Below are 25833 nucleotides of genomic sequence, written 5' to 3'. Positions count from 1 at the left end.
GCAGAAATCCAGATTGAAAAGTCTGCCACTATTATTAAGAACACAGTTTATAGTATCACATATTCGAGATAATAGAACTATTAAATGTAAACACGGTTACACCTGGCAAAGAAAAACCTAAGTGAAGCTAAGTAAAAGTCAAGTGCAGCCCCCTCTTCTTAATGAGCTTTGTTTGGACTTCTGCCATGGAAAAAGCAGATGGCACAAGACATCGTTTTTCAAGGATGCACCAGGAGCCAAATTTCATAACATAAGCAAATACCAGATGACTGCTCACTTCACAAAATGGCATCATTGTCTTCTGTCCAACTAACATCTTCAAGTTCTTTGCATGGTGTTCTTAGTAAAGTGTGTGCCTGAGTTTGCAGACAGCTTTCACTGTTGCGCAGTGCAAGTCTCTTAATTAGATTTCTTCCTGTACGTATAGCATACTCTCTTTTACATGGTTACCTGTATAAGTTTGTTTCTCTTCCACAACCACAAATATTTTCAACATATTCAGCAAATCATAGAGAGCTTAAATCAGTAGCTATCCTAATACCCTTTAAACCATTCAACAAGCACATCCCAAGCACAGCACAACTGCAGGGATACTCTCTGATCCCTGATTCTACTCCAAACTGGATATGATTGCAGGAGGGGTTTTTTTGGTGTTGTGCTCTCTTGAGGTTCTCAGAGCACCTCAAATCCTGTCTCTTTTACTAGAAAGGATGGCTAAGCATAGAGCTAGAAAGGAGAAAGGGTAATTGTACCTGACTTCATCTTGCATATTGGATGCAATGCACACTAACAACTTCGGTGAAAATCCCAGGCATGACTTCAAATGGCATCAATGCAACCTAACATGTTTTACTTTTGAACTTGGGAAAAATAACAATCCTAACGAGACTGAAAATATATACTTACTTTCTAGTTCTTCTTTCTCAAAGTTTGTGTTGATAGTAGAGCTGATTTTGCCCGTATCCACCACAGCTTCTTCATCATGACCCTAAAAAAGACAGAGCAGACATCCAGTTTTAACACTATAATCACATCTACATATTTATGTTTCCATTTTATAAATGACTATGACAAATTTTTTAAAAATAGCTTGTCATACCATCTTCAGAAGGTTAGGAACAACAGAGAACACAGGGTTATTTTCTGGAACTGCATATTTTAGTATAAGTTTTTTGGCAAGTCATCATGTTGCCCAGAAAGCCTGAGTGGAATGAAAACCAGTTTTATACCCCATTTTCAATTGCCTGCCATAGTCCAACTTAATAGTTTTGTGTAAGCTTGTCTAGCATGTGAAAACAAGAGTTACTGAGTAACAGACTGTGCATCTTCTATAACAGGGAACGGAAACTACCATGATTCAAAGGAAACATTAAAAACTTTGGGTGAAAACAAGCTTCACAAATATATCCTCTTTTTCAAGCTGTGCATTTAGCAGACACATTTTTATAATGACCCTAAAAAGGCATTATGTTGCACATAATATCTCTCTCTTTTTACTTCTGCCAAGTTAAACATTAAATCCATTTCCATATTATGGATTTTGTAGCTTAAATCTGCATTAAAGTGTTTTCCATTTATCCAACATTTCTTAAAGAGTTAAGCTGTAGATATTTCTCCTTCCAAAAACCTAAGAATTAGTTGGCAATAGTGTAGCATTGCAGAGACTTAAGATTCTGAATGGCAGAGAGAGGAAAAGAAAGAATCATACTGAAAAAATCTTGAAAGCCAAGAGGCACAAAATTTACAGTTCCAATCACAGCTTAGCCAAAAACTCATTGGGCAGATTTATGCAAATAACTACCTCTGCATCAGGTCCTTATGGGGATGAAGTGGGTTCAAGACAACCCATACACATTGAAAGGTTACAGGGCTGCACAAGCCATCCCTGTCCCCCCTCCCATACTACTAATGGGCCTGGCGACCACATACCCCCATCATCACAAATTTGGTGTAAGTGAAAAATAGTCAATATTGATAAATAGGGCCTGATGAGCTGGACCCAAGGGTACTAAAAGAGTTTGCAGGTGTAATCTCAGAACCTCTGTCTATAATCTGTGAGTATTCTTGGATAATAGATAAGGTCCCTGTGGACTGGAGGTGGACAAACATTGTTCCCATCTTCAAAAAGGAGGAGAAAGAAGACGCAGGTAACTACTGACATAGATACCAGGTCCTAGAATAGATAATTAGAAAGTCAGTCTGTGAGCTTTTAGAAAAGAATGCTGTGATTACTAAGACCCAGCACAGGTTTTTCAAAAACAAGTCATGCCATATATATATAGAGTGCATTCCACTCTAAGGCAAAAATCCTGCTTGTATCATATAATGTAGCAATAGAAACAGCTAAGATGCTCAGAATATTTCATTTATTTAGTGAGTGCATGACTCTCTACACGGTATTAAGAGAACAAATCCTTGCTCTCAGGAGCTTACAGTCTAAAATGTGACATAAGGGAGACCCCACTATTTCTAGTAGGCAAACGTTGAGGGCCATATAGATATAGATAGATTAGATAGGTATACACATATACACACAGAGAGAGAGAGATTCTTCCCTTCATTACTACCCCCCCTCTCTGTGTGTGTGTGTGTGTGTGTGTGTGTGTACACACACACACACACACACACACACAATAACTAAGCCTTAAGTATAACTAAAATTATTAAATGCAGATTCTTCCCCTCATTACTTCCTCTATTTCCAGCATTTTTGCCTTAGAGTGGAATGCAGTCTTCTCTACAAAAGATAAGATTCTTTTCTTCTAGAAAAAACCATCATGAGAGTGCATCTTGCAAATACTGCTAGATACTCCTAAAAGGAGAATGCCAGAAAAAAAGTTCATTTTTTAGGTTACATATAAAGTTATGATATGATTCACAATCATGACTGCATGCTTGGTAGGGTCGCAAGAGAGAGAATTATTGATGGCTGCTAGCTCCTTAAGAGAAAATAGACTGGCTCCCTCCTGGTTGTCCTTCCACCAGCAGATGAAGACTTTCTTGTTCTAACAGGCCTTCAAAAACAAACTGATTTTAATGAAAAGACTGGTGCCATGATGTTTTTATTATAATTATCAGTATGGTTTTAATATATTTTATATATGCATATAACTTTTAATTCTATCAATTATTTGTGTTTTCATGGTTTTTTCCTATGTATTTAGTAGCTCTTATTTTTATCTGCAAGCCACCTTGAGTCCTGTCAGGGAAGAAGACAGGTATAAATAAATATAGATATATATTATTTTTAATCAAAGTCATCTGCGCATACCAGGAGATGAGAACCTGTGACCCTCCAGATATTGCTAGACTACAACTCCCATCCTCTTTGACCACTAGCTATCTAGGGCTGCTGGATAACTGGACTCAACAGCATTTGAAGAACTACAGAGTCACCATTCTTCCATAGGCTATGGTATCGCCTAAGAAAAGGTTTAATTATGTAGCATTTTTAACTCTTGTGTGCATTCAGATTAAAATGTTTTTATCTATTAACTTTTAAACTCCTACCAGCTTTTTATGGTTTAAAAAACACAGCACACAATTAACTACTTTTTGCCCCATACCATTGATGATCATTAATGTTCTGTGGCACATGTGTCAGTGTGTCTGGCTGCTAACCAGAAGGTTCGTAGTTTAAGCCCACCCAGGGATGTCTGTGGACAGGATTTCTGCACTACCAAGGGTTGGATTAGATGACCCTCGGTGTCCCTTCAAACTATGATTCTATGATTCTTACTATTCAATGCTAATGCATTTAAGAACTTTAAAAACAAGTAGTGCAATGTTCAAAACAAGATCTCCTTAATGTACTTTGGACAAATACTAAAGTACAGTGGTACCTCTGGATGCGAATGGGATCCGTTCCGGAGCCCCTTTCACATCCTGAAGTGAACACAGCCTGCATCTGCAGATCGTGATTCGCCGCGTCTGCGCATGACGTCATTTTTAGCGTCTGCGTATGCACGAGCGGCGAAACCTGGAAGTAACACATTCCGTTACTTCTGGGTCGCTGCAGACCACAACCCGAAAACGCTCAACCTGAAGCTACTTTAACCCGAGGTATGACTGTACATTAAGGTTAGATGAGGGGTTCATAAAGCACCACAAATTTAAGATGGCCACAACTACAGCCAGCCAACCCCAACCTCTCTCACCACCAAGGAAATACAGCAAGCAAATAGTAAGAGAACCCATATGTGACGCTGAAACAAAACCCCACACATACACTAAGAAGAGAAGCATAGCCACCCCACCCCACTCACCATTTCCCCCTCTTTCCCTCTCTTTTCTTCCTAACCTAACAATGTATGCAATACTAAAGTCTCATAACAAATGAAACTGATCTGTAGAAAACACAACTTGAAAAAAGAGACAATGCATGTATTTTTGTGAACTAAGAGATCTTTAATAAAAATATTTTTTTTTTAAAAAAAAAAAGATGACCACAACTAAGTGGAGCCAATGTTGAGACATTACCAAATGATGAAGTTGTCTTATTAACTCAGAGAATAGCAAAAACAGCCTACTTAAATTCTCATTTCAGGTTGGAGTCATAAAAATGTTCTAATTCAGGAGGAAGGACTGAAGGCTAAATATTTATCAGTTGTATGGTTCCACAAGCTTTTACATTTGTATTTGTATTTACATTTCCCTCTCTTATTTGGTTATTAATACTACCATTTGATGATTAATTTTCAATACATTATGAGGTTTGATTATTGCAATGTTGCTTTAATTAAAAGCAACGAAATGGCTTACACTATGCCAGAGGAAAAAAATGTGTTTTAGAATGCTGTTTATACCAACATTGTAATTTAGTTTCCTTAGTCTTGTTTGACAAATATGAAACAGGCGTTCTTTGCCAGCTCACTCATAAAGAAGTGGCCTTCAAAATTATATCATGTGAAAGCAGTCTGTCTATAGATTAGATTACCAAAAGGCATGTGTGCCCTTGTAGACCTTCCCAAGGCATTAAAGGCATGCCTGTTTTTAAAAATTACAATACAAATACACTGAGATTGAGATTATTCCATGAAGTAATAATAGCCTTAATCCCATTCTTAATAAATTTTTTTGTCAAACAACTTGAAATTAACAAAGCTCTGAGTTAGGAACTAATTTTCTGCTTAAATTATAATCCTTAGTCTTCAATATACTATATCTGTTGCTATAAACAGAACTTAGTCACATAGGTTTCCAATACTTAATAACGTGCAAGTAAAACTCGCTCAACACATTGCTGAATTTGCAACTTTCTAGGACATATAATGAAAGTCACCTTCTGCTCTGCGTCTCTCTTACTATACTTTTCTGTGTCTGAAAAGTATGTAGCTGAAAGCTAGTGAGGTTTATACGAACCTATTTAGCTTCCCCAGTAGTCCAATTCCATGCAGAAAAAGGATTGACTCATCAGAAAGCTAAATAAGAGGGGCTTTGCAGGCTTCACAAGCTGTTACATGTTCTGACACAATAGAATTAGGCAAAAATTCGACTTAAATAAAGACCCATTTGCTGAAAAAATGCAGCATGATAGGTAATATGGTGACCAAGAATTTCTCTAGTACTTTTTAAAGCTGTTTAATATACTGGATCTTACAAAATCATTTGGTAGTGAATTTCAAAACCATGTGTCATGTTAAAAGTCTTCAACCTGCTGCCAATCAGCTTCATTGCATGACCCTGAGTTTTAGTATTGTTGATGGAAAACAACTTTCCCCAACAACAATTGGGGCAGGTATGCTTGAGATCGATAACATTTTGAACATTTTGAACAAAATGTTATCGATCTCAAGCATACCTGCCCCAATTGTTGCCTTAAAAAAAAAAAACCTGCCCCAATTGTATTAGCCTTCCCTTGTATAGAAGATGCTTCAACATAATAAACTGTTGTTCCAGGCATTTTTCCACAATTCCAGGAATGTTTTCCTGGTTGTTGCAGTCCACATAAACCCAATCAGCTTTGCACTTACTTACATCAGTCATGTCAGATGGCACTCCTAATTTGCATTCATCTTACTGTGTTTGTAAGCTTCTGAAATCATAGCTCCCACCTGAGGCTACCACAAGACATTTTAACACTGAAGCAAATATAAGGGGAAATAGGGAAGGAGTTTCTCATTGTCTTTGCAATTCCTACTGAGATGAAACAGACTGGAATCTGATTCTCTGCAGGCAATAGAACTAAATCAGAAGAGAGACAAAAAGGAGAAACTAAGAGAATCCATAAAATGCAGAAACACTTTGAAGTATGCATTTTCACCAACAATTTGCACTGTTTAATATTAATCAGCAAGTCTTCTAAGAAAAGTAAGATACCTTAAAATAAATGTAAGTTTATTCTGATCAAAGCATGTCCTTAATTTGATTACCATTTTCAAATAACTTTAAGTGTTCTACCATCACTTTTAAAAACACCACAACTTTTAATTGAACTAATGCTGTCAGCTGAAAAAATGCTCATCTAACAGATGTATAACGTAAAACTAAAGTTGTCGTAATATTTTTGCTTTGTGAAAAATGCACACTAAACTACCTACATTAAAGGCAAAAAAGTAGCATTACACTTAAGGCCAATTCATCAGATACCTGTACATGTTTATATTTGACAGGGATTTCACCAGGGTATATGTTATGACAGCAGAAATCAGCAAGTACACACTTTTACACGCTTGTATTTAAGGCATGGCAATCCACCCCCATCCCATTATGCCAGGCAGTATGGGGTTTGGACTCAGAAGAAAATCTGCTGAACAGGTGGCCACAATGCATGCTGGAGGGTTATTCACCAGTGGAAATGTAAGGAGGTGTGTGTTAATCTGAATTTACAATATGGTTTATCTCAGCAGACCATGACTTAAGTATAAGATTGACAGAACTCTAATATGACACAAGACCCTTCATGATGAGCTTTGGTGACCATGGAAAAAGCCGGACTCCAGCCTCCTGCTGAAATGCATTTTGGGCATATCCTGCCTTCACCCACATCTGACCAGAAGATTAACACATGCAAATTTTGTTTTCAAGTACATGATACTCAACTCCTCAGTGAGATCCATCCCCACAATGGTAAGGTGATTTAAAGGCAGATGGCAGGCAGAGATGGGCAGGTGCAGATACCATCAAAGTCTTTCACCCTTTTGTTAAGCAAACAGGAACAGGATGACCAAAGATGGGCAAGGTGAGAACTAGGCAGGAAAGTCTGGAAGAGATTATGGAAATGGTAGGAATCAATCATTTCACAGACCCTTTCCCTCTCCACTAGTAAGCCTTGGCAAAAAGGTATTTTAAAAAACCTGTTAGATTCAAAGGCTAGTTGGCCCTCATAGCTCCAACAGGATAGAACTTAACCAGCGCTCCCCAGGTCTCAACACACTGCTGCTTCATTTTAAGGACAAGTATACTTTCATTTTCCCACTCTTTCTAGTGTAGGTTTATGGCAGCTTCTGTAGGGCTTTTAGAATAGTTAGGGAAATCTTTTACTCTTTAATTAAGGTGTGTATGTAATGCACTTTGCTACCTGCTTAGTCTGTAACTTTGCTGTCTAAGCAACAGTTTCATATATTCTGTTGCTCCTGTTTTATATAATAAACCAAGCTTCATTTCTTTGAGTGACAGCTTCTTGTGGGCATAAGATTAAGGGTTAAAGCACATCCATAACAAGCACACGTTATAACTCCAGGAAAAGATCCTAAAGCTCTCAGCAGTGAACATGAGTGCTGGCTGTGCACATGCGGATCCATGTACACACTCGTAACAGAACGGCATGAAACAAGGGCAGGGAGGAGGCAGGGCTGTGCTGGCCTGGAATGAACTGGATTACAAGCTGTTTTCATGGCTCTTGCTGGCAAGTATCAAGCCCAATCATGCTGTTGCGGCTGCTGCCACCAGCCCTGCCCCCCCCCAAGTGGCTGGGTAGCGGATGTGGTAGTGGCTTTACCACTACACAAGGCTCCACTGGCAGGCAGGGTTGGGGTTAGGATGGCAGCCTAAAACTTAAAGACCACCTTTCTATCATCCAGTGCACGAGCAGAAACATTAAAAAAAAACCTTACAAATATGGACAGACTTTACCTGATTTTATATTACAATCTTCATGTAACAAAAGCTGATATACCACTGAGAAGCTTTCTAAGATTCTCAAACATATTTTCTTTACATGCAGCCACATGGAAAATCTTTTAACATGATGAAGGGTTAGACTTAAATCATACTAAATCAATATCCAAGTTAGCAACCACATTATCTACTACAGCAAGATATATTCTTAGAAGATAGCAAAACAGAATGATAAGTGGGGAATGAAAAGTGAAGCCCAGGAGACTACTGGAATCAGACATGTTTTTTAAATGTTGGATACCTCCATATTGATAAGTCACTTAAGTAAAGCTATCTAGGCATGTTCTGCAACTTCTATATTGAACTCAGGAAGCTTTTTCTCACTAACTTTAAACCATACTGTTTTCCAATTAAATAGTTATCCTCTACTGAACATGATACTGAGAAAAAGACCTATGAGACTAGTTTCACAAAGAATGCTGATGAGCTTCTAATCCTGATTATGTACAGATGACCTGCCCAAGAATCTTACATAGTCAAAAGTTTACTATAGACCTAACAAAAATTGTTATAATATGGTGCATAAAGGAGAGAAGGGTGCTAAGAAAGTTTAGTGGAAGGTATGTTTAGACAAGAAACCTGTAATTTCACAATACACTACTTTTAACACATTTTAGTACAATTTCCTAACATACATTAATCCTGAAAAAATCTGCCCTCTCTAAAGAAATGAGTTAGTAAGTAGTACTATTAATTGTATTTGAGTCAAAGGTTTCAGTCACACACGTTATAAAGCTAAAGGAGTTTATAAGAAGACTATATAGCTAAATTTGTATGTGTACTTGATAATGCAAAGGTTTTCAAGACAATTACGCAATCTGACATACTATCATGACTATCATGAGTTCTGTTCTAGCCACTTTAAAATGTTATTTCTTTGAAAGAAGTATTTACCAGCTCCTTGTCTATATGTGTTCCTTCCATGCTGATGCTGAAGAAATGGAGAATGCCCTTGTGCAAGTTTGCAGTGCTATGAGCCTCAAGAAACCAGACCACACATAACTACTTTATAACAGTGCAGCCAACACAGATGTACAGCTGTATAAATCACTCTGTTGCAGCCAGTTATCTTGTAAAGATACTTAGTCTTCCAGGCCAGTAACTACATCCAGCACAGGTCACATAATAACAGAATTGAGGAACATGGCATGCCTTCAATTCCCACCAAGGGAACACCAAAAAAGGAATTGAAACTATGTGGTTTGTGACTTAACGTTTAGCTACAGCAGTAGCTAAAAACGGCCTGCAATATGAATGTTTTGCTGTTAAGGCCCAAGGTTTCATCGTCACTGTGTTTGACTCAAATCCCCAAACTAAAAAAGGTCTCAAACACTGTACACATTTATATATTCATAAAAGCCAATTTTCTAGTTACGTTGAGGCTGAAAAGCTCTCTTGGGGATCTATAAAAAGTACTGCAGGTGGGAGGGTGGGGGAAGGAAGATCAATTCCCATTACAGAGAAGATGCCAAGAATCATTTTTAAAACTATAGCATCTAAGGAACGAAATATAAGGTACAAGTTCCTACATAAATATGTTTAGTTTGCACATAACACTAAACCATGTGATTGATACATGAGCAGGCTTCTGTGCTCCCCCCTCCCCTTTCCTCCTCCCACGTAGACAGGAAGAGGACTTTGCTAAAAACTATCCTGTCGTTATGTAAGAAACCAAAATTGTGGTTTATAACTAATTTTGGTCTTCTTAACAATACACTTTCTTAGCCCAGAGTTTAAGAACATAAGAGCCCTGATGGATGTGGCCAAAGGCTGGCATCCAATTCTTATAGCAGCCAATCAGATGTCTATAGGAAGTCCACAAGCAGGACATCAGCGCAACAGCACTCTGCCCATCTGAGATTACCAGCAACTGGTAATCAGAGGCATATTGCTTCTGACAATGGAGGCAGAACATAGTCAAAATGGCTAGAAACCAATGACAGCCATACCTTTCATGGTTTTGACCTAATCAAGTTTCAAAGGCATCCAACTTGGTGGACTTCACTACCTCTATAAAATGGCGATGAATGAAATGATTTTTTTAAAATATATATATTTATTATTTATATGCTGCCCATCTGACCAGGCTGGCCCAACTACTCTGGGCAGCTCCCAAAAAAATATTAAAAACATGTTACTGTAAAAAACAAGCCTTTTAAATATTTATATAGCAAACAATTTTGTGTGTGTGTGTGTTGAATTTCATAGCACTATGGCCACTGTTCCTAATTGGTTTAACAACACTTACATCCCACACCAGGTCCTCAGTGTCACTTAAGATTAAGTCCAGGGTCACTGACTGGTTCCATGAGAAACTATTCTAGGTCACAATGATTTAGGGTATCAAGAAATTTTTATCTCTTTGTCATGACTGGGACACATGTAGCCAGTCTACGTTAGAGTATTTGAAGTCACTTATTACTACATTACATCCTATTTTTCATGCCTTCTTGATTTCATTCTCAAGATCAAGATCAACCTGGGTGTTTTGTTCACTGGACAATAGTACTAATTATTCTTTGGGCCTGGTGTTTCCACCCACAGCAACTCTGTGGAGTCTGCCCTTTTGAGGATTTCTATCTTGCTGGACTTTATGCCCTCTTTGAGGTATGGGATTACAGCACCTCCAGCACAACCTTCCCTGTCTTTCCTATATACTTTTTAACAGCGATAACCAGGTCTAACAGGTGTTTTTTTCCAGTCCACAAAGTTTCCCTTATGTCCATTATAGCTATGCTCTTCTCTCAAAACCAAGGACTCTAGCTAATGTTCATTTTGGCTCACAGGCTTCTAGCAGTAGCATATCAACACCCATAACTAGTGTGTTTGGTCTTTGGAATATGGGTTTTACCCTATGGTGCCTTTGCTTCTCTAATAGTAAGCATGTGCCCCTGCTTTCTCAATACCTCACTGCACCCATCCTCCATTTGAAAAAGGATAAACATTTTACTCCTCATCCCTGGAATGGAATGGCCCCCACCCTATTAGTTTAAAGGCTGCTCTGCCACATTTTTTATTTTAAGGACCAAATGCAAAACAAGAAGTAACCATAATGTTAACCAAGGACCAGGTTCTTATATAATTAATACCTGGTTCTTAAACTAGATTCCTAAAATAGAATGGAACATTTTATAAACACAGCCTTAAAAGGCTACACTGAAAAAGGATAGCTGTTTAACAAGTGCATTTTTTATAAAGCCAAATTTCAAATCTGCACATTTGCTATACCACGCATAAATATACAGTAATGCAAGGCTGAGAAGTATGAGGTAACCTTTACAGTTGGGGCTGTTTAATTATTGTTTATAATACTTACAAACCACTTAAAAAAATTATATCCCAAAATAATATACAAAAGTATATCTATGTGTGTGCGTGTGCGCACGTGAGCAAATATCTATTGTCAAACTTAAAACAAATGGTGAATTCCCTTAAAAATAAGAGTTTTTAGATACTATAATATCAGCTAATAAACTGAATGGTGGTACATCATCAGCTTTCAAAGGAGTGGAGTGGGGTGGGTTGAACACACAGAGGCACACATATACCTTCACAAGGTGACACACATTCTGGACAATGTCAGAAAAATTCAGCAGCAGTGTTGAACATTGGTTTGTGTTTGTCAAGTGAATGCTCAGTCTTTCATACGTTCCTACAGATGTGAGAATTATTTTTGTTGAAAGCCTTCAAATATCACTTTCCTCCTACTTCTACCTAGACCAATGTGGTACTGCAGCAACTACTTCTCCATCTCCTCAAAAAAAAAAAAAAACCCCCAGAGAGAATAAAGCTTTTAAGACTGTCACAAAACAATACAGGCATGATAGGAAGAATCAAAAAGCCTGGTTCTGAAGTCCTCTACTGATCCACATACAGTCCTCATAGCTGTTCACAAACCGATCATTTGTTATGCCACAGAGTAAAGGAAATGACAGAAGGGCCAAGGCATTCAGACAATTTTCAAACCGAGGGAAAAGACTGTTTTTGAAAGCTAGGTCCACATGACATTGCTGTGCTCATTTAATGGAATAATTGAGTTGTTACCACTGCCAACCATAGTAAGTTGACTTGCACACTTTTATTATTATCTGCTTATACTTATCTCCCGAAATTATCCCAGTATGAACTTCTGAACCAGAGAGTGAAGGTTCTTGAAAACAAATATTTAAAAAGTGCTAAAACAATAACAGAAGGAATATTTCAAACAGGGTAACTGACTTTTGGGAAATGTTGCTCATTTTTGTCCAGTCTTTAATATATGCCGATATTGATATACAGTACAAGAGTAGAGTGGTAAATGTGATATATAGTTTATAAATGAAATGCAATGTGTTGAACCGCTTATTTTCAAACATATGTTTCTACTAATACACTATTTTTGTGAGTTTTGTTTTGCTTTACTCAAGTTTTTGAAATATATGAAATACCTTCATGTTGCAAGGTATTGTTCTAAACATTTGCAGGTACATTTGATGAACAACAAAATTCTTATTTGTTTGTTGCATTTATGTCGCACCTTTTTCTCCAAGGACCACAAGGTAACATACAAGGACCTCCCCACCTCACTTAATCCCCACCAGAACCCTTTGAAGTAGGGTAGGCTGAGAGGCAGTGGCTTGCCCATGGTCACCAAGTGAGCTTCATGGCTGAATGGGGATTGACAATTCATCCCTGTACACTGCCAGTGCTTGCATTTCCTTTATGAAAGAAATGATTTTACACATTTCAGCTTTTAAATACTGGGTGGGTAGACTCACCAGCTATGAAGTCAAATGAAAGTATTAATCAAATAGCACATGCACAGGAATTATTTCCAACAGTGTAAAAATATATATACTATTGATGTCCTTGGGGACATTATAAAGAACATTTCCCAATATGTAATTCATAAATCAGAAACCAAAGGTCCATTCTTTAGTAAGTGGGCTGGTACTAGGTAAATAGACTGACAGACAGAATGACACAGGACCATTACCAGCTCTATAGGTAGGAAAATGGAACTAAGGGTCCATTCTTTTCCATGTGGGCCAGTACTAGGTAAATAGGAATTTGGTTGTCAGACAGAATGACACAGGACCAACCCCATCCCTATAGGCAAATACTACAAAATTAATTTCAAATGGCTGGTGGTCACTATAATCAGAGACTGACAAGTGTATGAGCAAGAACAGCTATATAATTAACTATGCAAGCTCTAGTGAGTGAAATATGTAAAAAATTCCATTTTGGCCTTTGGGGCCCTTGCTGTTTAGCAGCATATAATTAGATTTGTAAAAGGTCTGATATACCCGCTAAATTGATTTTAGTGTCTCTTGAACTGGAGAGGGAAGTGGGGGAAGAACCATTGTCCTTCAATTCAAAACATGCCACTGCCTTGTCTAGGGTATTCAAATATAGGCAAGAGTAATAGCCAAGAGTAATTAGAAATTGCATATCATATAATCTGATTTTAAGAGTCTATTTTTCACTACACTAAGCAGCTTGCAGTTTCCAAAACGCTGCTTAAGTAGATTCCATTACAGATGATTAATTTAAGTGAACACTAGCAGCAGTGTGACTTGAAGAAAGATAGTGCAGATACACTGAATGCATCAAGTCTCAACAAAGAGTGAAACAAATAGATTTTGTTCTTATAGAACTAGGTCAATCAGCAGAAGCACTTTTTTGGCATTTCCAGCTTGGTCCTCCTTTCATCACTGTGACAGAACACACTGTACTAAGCTACTACTACTTCAGGAGTTAGGAATAGACTCTGTTTAGCATAGGCCTGTGCCACTTTAGCTTTACACTCAATAAGAATAAAGAGAACTCAACTCACAACGTGTTCCTCTGAAGTATAGCTGATAGTCTATCCCAAGCTTTCCTCTGAATCAGAGTACAACTCTACACCTCAATTTCAAGCATGTTCTTTTGTGCACTAATCTAAATGTCATACAAATTGTCATATGAACTAAATGCATTCACCAGACATTCAAAATTTGAACAGAGTGTAATTCTTAATTGCTCCTACAATCTCCCCTGACTAGACAAAAGTGATTATTGCCAGAGCAAACAATAAATTATTTTCTTAAGAAGCTCATCAGAGCTGTCAGATAATGTCAGCTGCTCCTTTTCTCAATCTCCTGGCAACATAAAAGCTAGCCTCAAGAATAAGCATCTTTTACCCTGCTGATATTCTGACCACCTATGGAAGCAAGGCATTCCTCTTTTCTTGATTACAAACACACACTTTCACATTCATATAAATGGTCTCTCATTAGAAGATCATATGAAGCAAGCCTTGAGACTTTATTTCAGTATATTTTGAATCCAGAATACTGCATATGCTGTTCAACACTGTATTAAATATTCTATTGAATCCCATTGCTCATGAAGAATTAGTATCAAGCAATATTTTAAAATCACCTTTTCTTTTCTTTTTTGCTATCAACACTTAACACTACAGTCTGAAGAGGAACCACCACACATCCATATGTACCAGAAACAAAGAAGCAAGTAATAATTTGGAATCATTATACAAAAGCTATTTGAATGCCTGTGATATGCTTCCAGTCACATTCCAAACACATATTTTATACACAAGCAGATATTTTAAAGAACACAATGACCCCACTTTCACTTAACACTAAGCTAAACCAGGGTTTGGCAGTAATGTGCAGGTTGCTCAAGCAAAGATCAAAGCTCTATTGCTCCTCACTCAGGTGTTCTGCGCTCAGCCGTTCTGCTCTCATGCTACCCAGGGAAAAGCCATGGTTTGGTAAAGCATTGCACCTGAATGTTGGGAGTGAGACAAGCAAGTCACAAGCTGTAACAAAGGTTTGTTCTTGCCTTATCACTTGGAGTTTGTCTGAAGGCACAAACCACAAGCCTGGGTTTGAACACAATGCTAAGACAAATCATGGCTCAGAACAAGCACTGTGGCTGCAAACTTTGCTCCAACAACCTGCATGTATTTTCATTCATGCTAAGTCATGGTTTGGCTTTCTGTGCTAACTACATCACTGCCTAGGTTCATTACCTGTTGCAGCACCCTTTCTGCTATTAGCACAAGTGCACTTCCAATTTCCATAGATGTCAAACTAGTTAAGTTTTATTTGTAGTTGAAGTATGATCCATGTATCTTGTCCACACACACTTTAAGTACCCCACAACATGCTGAAGCCTTTATATATGAAGAAAAGAATAGCTGTATCTATTCACAAGTATGGCTTATTGCCATGACCAAGATACTAGCTTCAGGAGTGCCAAGTGTGCAGTGTAATCTGACACATCTACAGTGGTACCTCGTTTTGAGTCCGTCCCGTTTAGGGTCCACTTCGTCCAACGTCCGTGGCAAACCCGGAAGTACCGAAACTGGGTACTTCTGGGTTTGCCGCATGCGTAGAAGTGCTAAATCACGCTTCGCGCATGCACAGAGCAGCACTTTGTTGAGTGTCCCTTTCGTTGAGCATCCAGGGCTCCGGAACAGATCCCAGACGCAAAGGGAGAAACGACTGTACTCAGAAGTCAAATCAGAGATTCACAGAACTGTAGAGCTGGAAGGGATCCCTGAGGGTCATCTAGTCCAACTCCCTATGCAGGAATCTCAACTAAATCATACATGACAGATGGCCATCCGGCCTCTGCTTAAAAACCTCCAAGGATGAAGAGTCCACCACTTCTCATGGGAGGCTGTTCTACTGTCGAACAGCTCTTAGTGACAGAAAGTTCTTCCTGTTCCTTATGTTTAGTCAGAATGTATATTCTTGTAACTTGAATCTATTATTTCGGGTCCTAGCCTCCAGAACAGGAGAAAACACTCAATCCTCCATGTGACTGCCCTTTAGATACTTGAAGGTTGCTATCATATATGTTCTCAGTCTCCTCTTTACCAAGCTAAACAGATCCAACTCCCTCAACTGTTCCTCATAAGGCTTGGTTTCCAGACTCTTGATTATCTTGGTCAACTTCCTCTGCACACATTCCAGCTTGTCAATATCCTTCTTAAATCGTAGTGCCCAAAACTGGAGACTGTACTCCAGGTATGGTCTGTTTGACCAAGGCAGAATAGAGCAGGACTATTATTTCTCTTGGTCAGGACACTATACTTCTGTTGATGCAGCTTAAAATAACATTAGTTTTGTTGTTGTTGTTGTTGCAGCATCATACTATAGACTCATGTTAAACTTGTGATCTACTAAGACCCCTAGATCCTTTTCACAAGTCCTACTGGTAAACCAGATGTCACAGAATCACAGAGTTGGAAGGGACCTACCTCCATTTTATATTTTTGCAGCTGGTTCTTCCTGCCTAAGTGTAGAACCTGACATCTGTCATTTTGGCCCAGTTCTCCAGTCTGTTAAGGTCATCTTGAATCCAGATAATGTCTTCAGCGGCTTTGGCTACCCTCCTAGTTTGGTGTCATCTGCAAATTTGATGAGCACCCCCTCAATTCCTTCATCCAAGTTGTTTATAATGAATTTGAACAACAACAGGCCTAGGACAGAACCCTGAGGCACCCCACTTGTCAGTTTTTCAAAGATAACGAGTTAGTGACAATTTCCCCATCTTCTCCAAGCAAGGGACCTACTACTTGATTGTTCTTCCTCTTGCTTTGAACATAGCCACAAAAACTTTTTTATTTCTAACCCAGGGGTCAGCAAACTTTTTCAGCAGGGGGCCAGTCCACTGTCCCTCAGACCTTGTGGGGGGCCGGACTATACTGGGGGGGCAGGAACGAATTCCTATGCCCCACAAATAACCCAGAGATGCATTTTTAATAAAAGGGCACATTCTATTCATGTATAAACACACTGATTCCCAGACCATCTGTGTGCCAGATTTAGAAGGCGATTGGGCCAGATCCGGCCCCTGGGCCTTTAGTTTGCCTACCCATGTTCTAACCTTTCTTGCAAGGCTGAGTTCATTCTGAGCTCTGGTCCATCTTACCTTGGCTATTTGTGTATATTCTTCCTTCATGATTTCTTCTTTCTTCACTACTTACATCTCAGCTCATCTAAAACCTCCAACTGAGTTCAATGGGGCTTATTCCCAGGTAATTATGTATAAAATTACAGCCTAAAATGTTATAAATGAAGCCCTCACTGGCTTTCCACATATTATGTGTATTTTCGTAACACAGGATTTCTCTTAACCAAGATATGAGAGCAGTGCCCTCTAGTGCCTCTGCAACAGAACATCCTATATTTGTAAAAGCAAACTAAACCATAAACAACAAAAATTCTCACTGAAGCAGAGGCACCTCTAAACTATGTTTCAACTTGAAGTGAGATATATCATTATTTGGAAGTTTTTGTAAACTGCATATTCAAATATGTTAGAAGTCCTGAGCTGACATTCCCAGCCTTCATTTTAAAAAGGAGATGGGGGGGGGGGGGACAACAAGAACACATCTCAAAATTACCCAAGTCAGAAATGGCAGAAGTAGAACGGAACATATTATGAGTGAGCAATTTTGTTCAAAGGTTTTCAGCAGCTGAACTGTACCAAGCTACCTCTTGTCAGAATCTTACTAGGCAGGTCAAATAGTTTCTAGCCATTTTATGCAAGCCCTGGTCCTTCACCTAAGAAATTCTTTGTTATTTTGCATGTCCCATCAGTTCCCCACCCCCCAGCCCTCCATCATCAACAAAATTAAGGCAAACACAGACACACAACAAATAATTTTGTAGGCAAGAAATAATTCTCAAAGATTCTCAAAAAGGAAGTTTATATTTTCAGAAAGGCAGAAGGAAGCAGCTATACACCTCTATCAAGAGAACTTCAGAGCATTAGGCCTTGTCCTAGCAGGGACTACCGGTAATTTAGAATCCCCATGGGATGTAATAAAGATCAGGTCATCATCAGAAAGTCTCAAATGCTAGGTAGGTGCTTATATGAGAGTCTTATATTAGAAAAAACTCCTTGACCTATCTACTGAATTTGAATGAATTGATGATGCTATTATTCTCCTCTGCCTCTCCTCTTAGGGCTTCCCTGGCATTAGCCTTCTTAATTCCCCTCTCTTCTCTGCATCTCATTTGAGGATTTTTTTTTAATCTATCCTGCTTCTATTAAGATAAGAGCTTCTATGCACCATAAAATAATCCATCACATGATTCTCTTCAGTGTAGTCCTAGACCTAGGCCATCAAAATCAATATTAAGTTTTGTCATTATTTTCAGTGGGCTATCTGCTAACTCTTGAGCAAGATAAAACCAATGCACACAGTGTCATATGTGGATTTGTAATCCTATTCTTACACTTCAGGCTATTTTATAGAGCTGCATATTATCTAGAATTGTGTGTACAATTACTTACAAGGTTAGCTAAAACTCACTCAAGGTGCAAAATAAAGTTATTGTCAGGAACCATGAAATTCGGCTTAGCAAAATGTTTCGTTCAAAAGGTGTCTTGATTAAGTCCTCAGCTAATACCCTTTCTTATTTTCACTAGTTTAGAAGCAGGCTAAACAAGTAGATTTGTTATTGCAAACGAAGTACATAACCTCAATTTAGCTGGCTTTTGGAAGAGTCAATAAAAAGAACAACAACAAAAAATATGACAACATTGCAACCAAATGTTTTAAGCCAAAATACTTAACTCCTGTGAGAATGATGAAGAACCAACCTCATAACGGAGTAATGACTGAATGTGATTTATGAAGGACAATGCCATCAGGTGACAAGTTTGTGTAATTCTATAGCAGGAACCCAAATGTACAAGCTATTTTGAGTTAAGACATTTTTTTCTGGCACACACGTCTGTGAAATCCTATGCACAGTCCCACTATTAGCTAACAAAATAAAACACAAGGCACAATATGCATATACAGGAAAGTCAGAGCAATAGCAGGTAGAAAATATTTCACCCAATGTATTTTCATCATTTTGGGGGGGGGGGGACTATTCCAGCTATATTCAGTTGTATAAACAAGAACTAAATAGCACTGCACAAATACATATAGTTCCTTGCCTTTTTAGGATAGCCTGGCATTTATTAGATTTCAGTACTGCATTTTTAGACAGCTATATAAAGGCAGTCATGACTTTTTGAAATATTAAATGGTAATTGTGTTGGATCAAACCAGAGGGAAATGTTCTACATTAGAATCTGAAGAATTCCATCCTTATCTCAGGCTCATTAAATGCTAAGAAATGATCTAGTTCACTTATTAGTTCCTTTCATCTTCTTAATCTCCAATGGAACAGAAAATAGATTAGCATGCAAGCAAAGAGAGGAACCCTCTTTCCAGCATGTTCATCCTTTCTTGTTCCACCTACTTCAGGTAACTCAAAAGGAGGCGAGTGCTGTGCTTACTAGTAGGCCATGGGGTGAAGTTCACCCCTTTCTCTCATATCCAATAGCCACCTGGTACAGCTAATTGCAACTATACACACGGATCACCTACATGAATCATCAGTGCAGAAGAGAATAGTAATAAATAATTAAAGCTATTTTAGTGGATTGGTTAGTTTAAGATTGATTATATGACCCTCAACAGATACTGTAGGAAGCTGTAGGCTCATTTCAACTATTCCAAAAATACCCTTCCAGATTTCCAAGAACAGATTTCTGAGAAGCACTCAGGATGCTATAGATGTGTAGATTATAATATGCAGGATCCTACATATGTATAAGGTGCAGTAAGATTTGCTTGTCTTCCTAGGGCATTCACACTTAATGATTTATCATAAGTGCCGGATAAAATGTGATGTTGTCTTTTACTTTCAAGGAATTTTCATATTAGTCGATAGGAAACCCTCCAAAAAGTTAGCATGCAAGACGCTCCATCAGAAGATCAACACAGATCCAACCTCTAAACCTCTAGCAAAACATTAAATCCTAATTGCTGGCATATTCCATAGAAAGGTTGCCTGAGAAGAATGGTTAATATTACCTGTGAAATATTATTAGTACTTGTAATACTACTGTGAAAGCCTCCAGATAGGTTCAGAAAACCTATATAGTATATGGTGCTTCAAACTGTAAATGGTAAAAAAGGCCTGATCAAAAATCATTGCCACAAAGCAAAAAAGTAGGTGCAATTGAACATTCTAGAACTACACGTAGCTGAAGAGCTAATTGTTGCAAAAAGGAAATACGCACAGGTCTACATCCGTTTCATTATAAAAACACTTTCATATTAAAATAAATGAGTTCTCTTTTCTTCCTAGACAGGAAAAGAGAACTAGGCAGACCACAATCTATGTAAGCTTATGAGAACAGGGACCATTAACCCTCTCCATGATTGTAAAACCAAATCCAATCTTCTCTAGCATCTTTCAGTGAATATATCATAGTCTCCTATGTAGAAATATATCTTAAAAGTAAATGTAGCAATTCAATTTTTGTAGTCATGCGTTTCTGTATTCAAAAGATTAATGGGCCCCCACCTCCTTCAAGAAGCTGGAACGACCGTCTCCTTCTGTAATCTGTAAGAATTCAAAAGATGCAAAATTATTCCCTCAAAAACTATTATGACCAAAAACAAAACAATATATATTTGCAACAGATCACTCATACTCAGCATATTGAGAGGATTGCCAAAGAGCGCAAGAACCCACAGGGTCAAAGGAACCACTGCAGAATCAGCAATCGGATCAAATGCATCCTCCCTTTCTTAGACACTACCCTTCCCAGAGTAACATTCTGCTTGTCTGCTGTCAAGACACTTAGCCCTAGTTACAAGCAACACTCAGATGAGGCAAGGTGGAGGGCAGAGGTGGTATATAAATGAAAGCAGTGCTAAGATGAGAGACCTGAACCCCTGCCAAATGAAAACTGCTATAGCTGTGGAGTCTTTCCACACCAGAAGCCTTGGCAAACAACTGGGCAAGTAACTTTTAGAGATACACTCCAGGCAAAAAACCTGGCATGGTTTCCAAGTGTCACTTCTGTGTGACAGCTGAATATCAAAAAGATCAGACATTACTGTATTTGGATTTAAGGACATCTACTAACCACAGGAAAGGAACAAATCCTGTGGCTCCCCCCCCCTTTGTTTGTGGCTGTTGGCAAACCTGAAGCTAAAGACGCTTGACTCTTTGTCCAAGAGATCTTAGGAGCCCTACTTTTGTTCCCCCCATCATAGATCAGGAGTGATAACTCTTTTTCTATTACTGTCTTTTGCGCAAGTTAGCATTTTTTATTATGCCACCTCCAGTGTGCAAAAACCACACATTTGACATTTATTTACTTTGATTTAAATAGGCATACTCTAATTAATACATAGTTCAATACTACCCACAATGTAGTCTACCACAACTGTTTTACCAAAAAACGAAAAAATAGACCACTACCTTTCTACATAGATTGTATCGAACAATTTGCTGTAGATGTAGATCCTAATGTGCAGCAATCAAGTTAAATCCAGTACTTAAATTGTTTGCCACATGGTACTAATACATATTACTCTTCAGTGAACAAGCCAAATGATGTAGAGGCAAAGCTTTTACACTAGGTTGTTCACTCGCTTAACTTCGTTTGCTATCAGAAGAGCTCTCCATCTTCTAGTGCCATTTAAAACTAGATTATCTGCCCCGGCACAGTCCCAAGGAACCTTGGGAATGAACGCAACCTTAGCAGCAGGACAAAGTCATGGAAACACTCAATAAAAATCCTGGCTAGCTCATCTAAAACGCAAGGGGGCAAAAAAAAAAAATCTGTGATGAACCACTAATGTTTTTTTTCCTAGTACCACTTTAAAAAGCGGGGAAGGGTAGGGTGCCGGGGAAGAGACAGAGTGCGCCTCATTTCACCCCCAGCCATGAAAGGAAGTAAAGTGAATCACTGCTGAGTTATCTGCCACTTCCTTGAGCTCTGAGGACAAAAGAGCTGCTTCGGGTTAGCCATGTGTTTGCACTGACAAAGGAGTCAAGAGGAGCAGGAGGACGGAAGGCAAGCAAGGCATCTCACCGGAGATGCCCCTACCTCGCCTGCTGCACTGTGCCCAGGACACATGTCCTTTTATATTATTATTATTATTATTATTATTATTATTATTATTATTATTATTAGTTCCCATAGGACAGCAGAGGCCAGCCCTGACCCGCTGCAGCCTGCCCATTATGTCTCCTTCTTTACCCCGTTTGACACTTCCCAGCCCGAATGAAGGGAGCATGTTAGAAGGGTAAGGGGGGGGAGCTTCGAACAAAGAACCAGGCTCCCCCCTCCCTCTCCCTCTCTGCCCACCCCTCACCCTATCAAGAGCTCTTGCCTGAACAAAAGCAATGAGCCCAGACCAGCAGGAGCTGGTTGTGGAAAGGAAGGCGACGCGCGCCTCCCTCCATTTCCTCACACGCGCCAAGTGGAGGATTCATTCGGCGGAGATGATGCTGAAGCGAAATGTTTCCATGAGCAAGAAAACCGCCGCCGCCCGCCCCCCCCCCCCCGCACACACCCTCAAGTCTTAATTCCATCCACGTGTCACAACATTATTGCTCCTGTTGTTGTTGTTGTTAGTAGTGTTTGGCTGCGGAGATGAAGGGGGGGAAAGAGGAAGCGCGAAGTGGAAGGAAGGGCTGAGGGGAGGCGAGAGAGACTGACACCTGTCGGTTTGTGTGTGTGAGGGGGAGACTCAAGACCGGAAAGGAAAGAGCGCCTGGCTTTGTGTCGCCTCCTCGGGCATTAATCCGGCACCGCTGCCGCCGCTTCCCGGTCACAGAGCCAGGGAGCCCAGTGAGGCGCCCGGCGGGGCTCCGCCCCCACAAAGAGGCGCAGCGGCGGCGGCAGCAACGGCCGCCCGAGCCCCTCAGCCCAGGGGAAAGGCGGGAGAGATAAAGGGGCGCGAGCGCCTCCCTCCCCGTCCCCCCCTCCCTCCCTCGCGCGCAACCGCCAACTGCCATCCCGCCTCCTCCCGCCGCTCTTCAGTTACCGTTGTGAGTAGCGGTCTCATCTGCTCCCCCGACCGCTCCTCCTCCATGGTGCAGGGCTCGGGAGGAGAGAGGGCGGCTGCGCTGGAAGGAATAATAGTACTGGTACTACTATTTCTACTACAAGCCGGCACTGTTCCTTCTTCTGTCGTCGACGTCGGCGGCACAACGAGGCTCCTGACTCGGCCGGCCGCTTTTTTTTTCTTCCTTTTTTGCTCTCGCCGGGAGCCGAGCCGGCTCTACGCTTGGCCGCGCCCCTCGCCCGCCTGCGCGAATGGCAGCAGCGCCGACCAATCGGCGCGGGAATGCGGCTCCTCCTCCTGGGCCGGAGGGATGACGCGGAGAGGCGAGGCGGCTCTCTCGCTTCTCTCTCTCTCTCTCTCTCCTCAGAGGCAGAGGGGGATTTACGGCGCGACCTTCCTCCTCCTCACTCAAGGGGAGCCCTTCATGCAGGGCGGCGCTGCCTCCCCGTCCCCGCCCCATGCACGCTGCTGCTTAGAAGTAAAAGTCCCTCTTGAGTACACAGAACACACACACAAACACGAGAGAAATCGAGCGAGGGGGAATAAATTGCTTCAGGGGGTTGTCTGAATAGGCGTCGACGGTGCTTGAGAGGCAGTGTGGGGCGTTTTTAACCACATCCCTTCGTGGCCCGAGGAAGAATGAATCGCTGTGCGCGGCCCTTGGAAGCCGCTCAGGCAATCCTGCTTTCACAGTGTTTAAAACGGACCCCTTGAGGGGAAATAAAAAAATAAAACCTGCGGTCCTAATCCACAAACAACTATGGCGGATGAGATCATTAGGTGTTTTCCCCGCAGCCCCCATAACAAATGGCTGCTTCGGAAGCTGAAGTAACTCGGTGGATGAGTAAGAGCCTCATGGTGTGGTCCTACATGCGTGTTTGTATTCGGAAGAAGCTGCCACTGAGTCCTCCATCCACTCTCTTGGTTTTCAGCCCAGGGCCGGCCCACCCATGAGGCAAAGTGAGGCGACCACCTCAGGCAGTAGGATGCACAATGGGGCAGTAGGTCCCCATGCAGAGCTGAGCCTCAGAGAGGAAGGGATCAGATGCACACAGCAGTAAAGTGCATCCATATAGGAAGAAGCCTATATGGATATTTTCAACTGAGCAATATTTCAAGGTGCAGATATAAGCAGTGATTTTTTTTTTCTGGTGAGACACATACCCCTAAACATTTTGTGAATCTAAGTTTGGCCTCATTGAGGGGCAGTATTTCAATATGAGTGGGAAAATGAGAGTACCCCTAAACATTTTTTTAAGGAGAAAAAAGCACTGGATATAAGGTTGCCAGACGTCCGGAATTTCCTGGACATACCCAGGACACTGTGGTCGGAAGCAGCGCCTGGGCGAAAATCGTCCAAAAAATAAAATGTCCGGGGAAATCTGGACGTAATGCTACCCATATTGGCAGTGTTGTTTTTGCCAATTCTCCTTTTAAAAATAGCCCAAACAGCTCAACAGCTTTTGTGTCCTGATTTTCAATTTTTGAAACATGGCAACTCAGTAGGCTACTATAGGAACGTGCCCAGCCTACTTGTCTGTCTTCCCCAATATTGCTACTCCATCTCATGGTGCTTCCTCAAGTGTTTTCAACAGGCCTGCTGAACTGGGATCCTTTTGTTAAGGGCAACCCTCCAAGGCTGTTAGAACTTGGACTCCAACTCCCATCAGTCCCAGCCAGTCTGGCCAATGATTAGGGGTAATGGGAGTTGTAGTTCACCAAAAATTGGAGGTTCACAGAGTCCCCATCCCTGCTTTAAGTAGAGATCCATGTAGAGCAAGTTTTCCTCCATTCTACCCAATGGTTCCTATGTTCACCTTTTCGTTTCCAAAAATGCACTTCTTAATCAATATTATTCACAAATGATATGAGAAAGGGGGTGGGAAGATTGATAGGGCATGGGAAGAGAAATACCTATTTAATGAAGCAGCTATGTATTAGTTTAATATGATTCATAATACCACACTTTAAGATGCACTTTCTCATAAATATATGACTTGAATGAAATGAGAAGGGGGAGCAGTGATAGCCAGGACTTGTGATGGAATAAAAAGCTGTGTAATGAAACAACTATGTATCAATTTAGTATTATTTAATAATTTTAATGGCGTATTTTAGAGTACAGGGGCTTCACGGGGTATGTTGACCAATAGTGACTCGTTCAGTAAACTAAATGGTTGAACAGAGATTTGTACCTCGGGCTTCTGGGTCAAAACCTAATATTTTAACAGTACACATCAGTGCTGCTGGGTTTATATATGCAGTACCTAAGCACTGCGTTACTATAATTAATTAATTACAATACTCAGATCAAAATTCAAAATGTATTGCATTGTTTCCTAAGTTCAAGGTGTCACAGGAACAGCATTGCACAAGATAACATTCTATTTCCCACGAGAGTCTGTTTTGGGAGAACATGTTCTTTCCACACATGGACTCCTTGCACTGCTTCAGGGAGTGACCTCACTCTTAGCAGCTGCACAGCCAATTTACAAATGAGTTTGGTCAACCTTTTGGCTCAGTACAAAGCACCCAATTAAGTCTACGTCAGTTCTCTAAATGTTTAAAATGTTTCCGGAATTAATGTTTCCACTTTGATGCCATCAGTTCTCTGCCCATCAGAACTTCTCCGCAGTCTTCATTTAGAATTCATAATTCTGTTAAATTCTCTTGGGAGCTGGAATTGTTAGCATGCCATGGGTCTTGGTCAGTGGTACATAAAAGACAAATGTGGTCAATACTCTCTTTCCCTGTTGGATCAGTATCCATCAGCTTGTCATTATTTATATGTATTTATTTATTACATTTATATATGCTGCCCTTTCTGCAAGGAACTCAAG

At 40.1% G+C, this 25833-nt stretch overlaps 1 protein-coding gene across 12 annotated transcripts in view; it reads right to left on the bottom strand.

Annotated features, from left to right (window-relative positions):
• Positions 1-24411, bottom strand: part of SLC4A7 (solute carrier family 4 member 7) — a 65518-nt gene extending 41107 nt beyond the window's left edge. For 2 of the 12 annotated variants that reach the window (XM_083577646.1, XM_083577641.1), the window contains exons 1-2: positions 9013-9249; positions 907-988 (exon numbers count right to left, since the gene is read on the bottom strand). In XM_083577646.1, the coding sequence (XP_083433772.1) occupies positions 907-988; positions 9013-9042 (112 nt within the window). In that variant the 5' untranslated portion in view covers positions 9043-9249. Of the gene's footprint in view, positions 1-906; positions 989-9012; positions 9257-20492; positions 20532-22972 lie in introns of those variants that run through there. The other 10 variants (XM_083577648.1, XM_083577643.1, XM_083577644.1 and 7 more) reach the window with 10 other exon arrangements.
• Between the last annotated feature and the right edge of the window lie 1422 nt (positions 24412-25833).

This window comes from Podarcis filfolensis, assembly GCF_964270895.1.
Source record: "Podarcis filfolensis genome assembly, chromosome: 12".
Classification (NCBI taxonomy): Eukaryota; Metazoa; Chordata; class Lepidosauria; order Squamata; family Lacertidae; genus Podarcis; species Podarcis filfolensis.
Note: the sequence above shows the minus strand (reverse complement) of the source record. Positions and strands in the feature narration are given on the sequence as shown.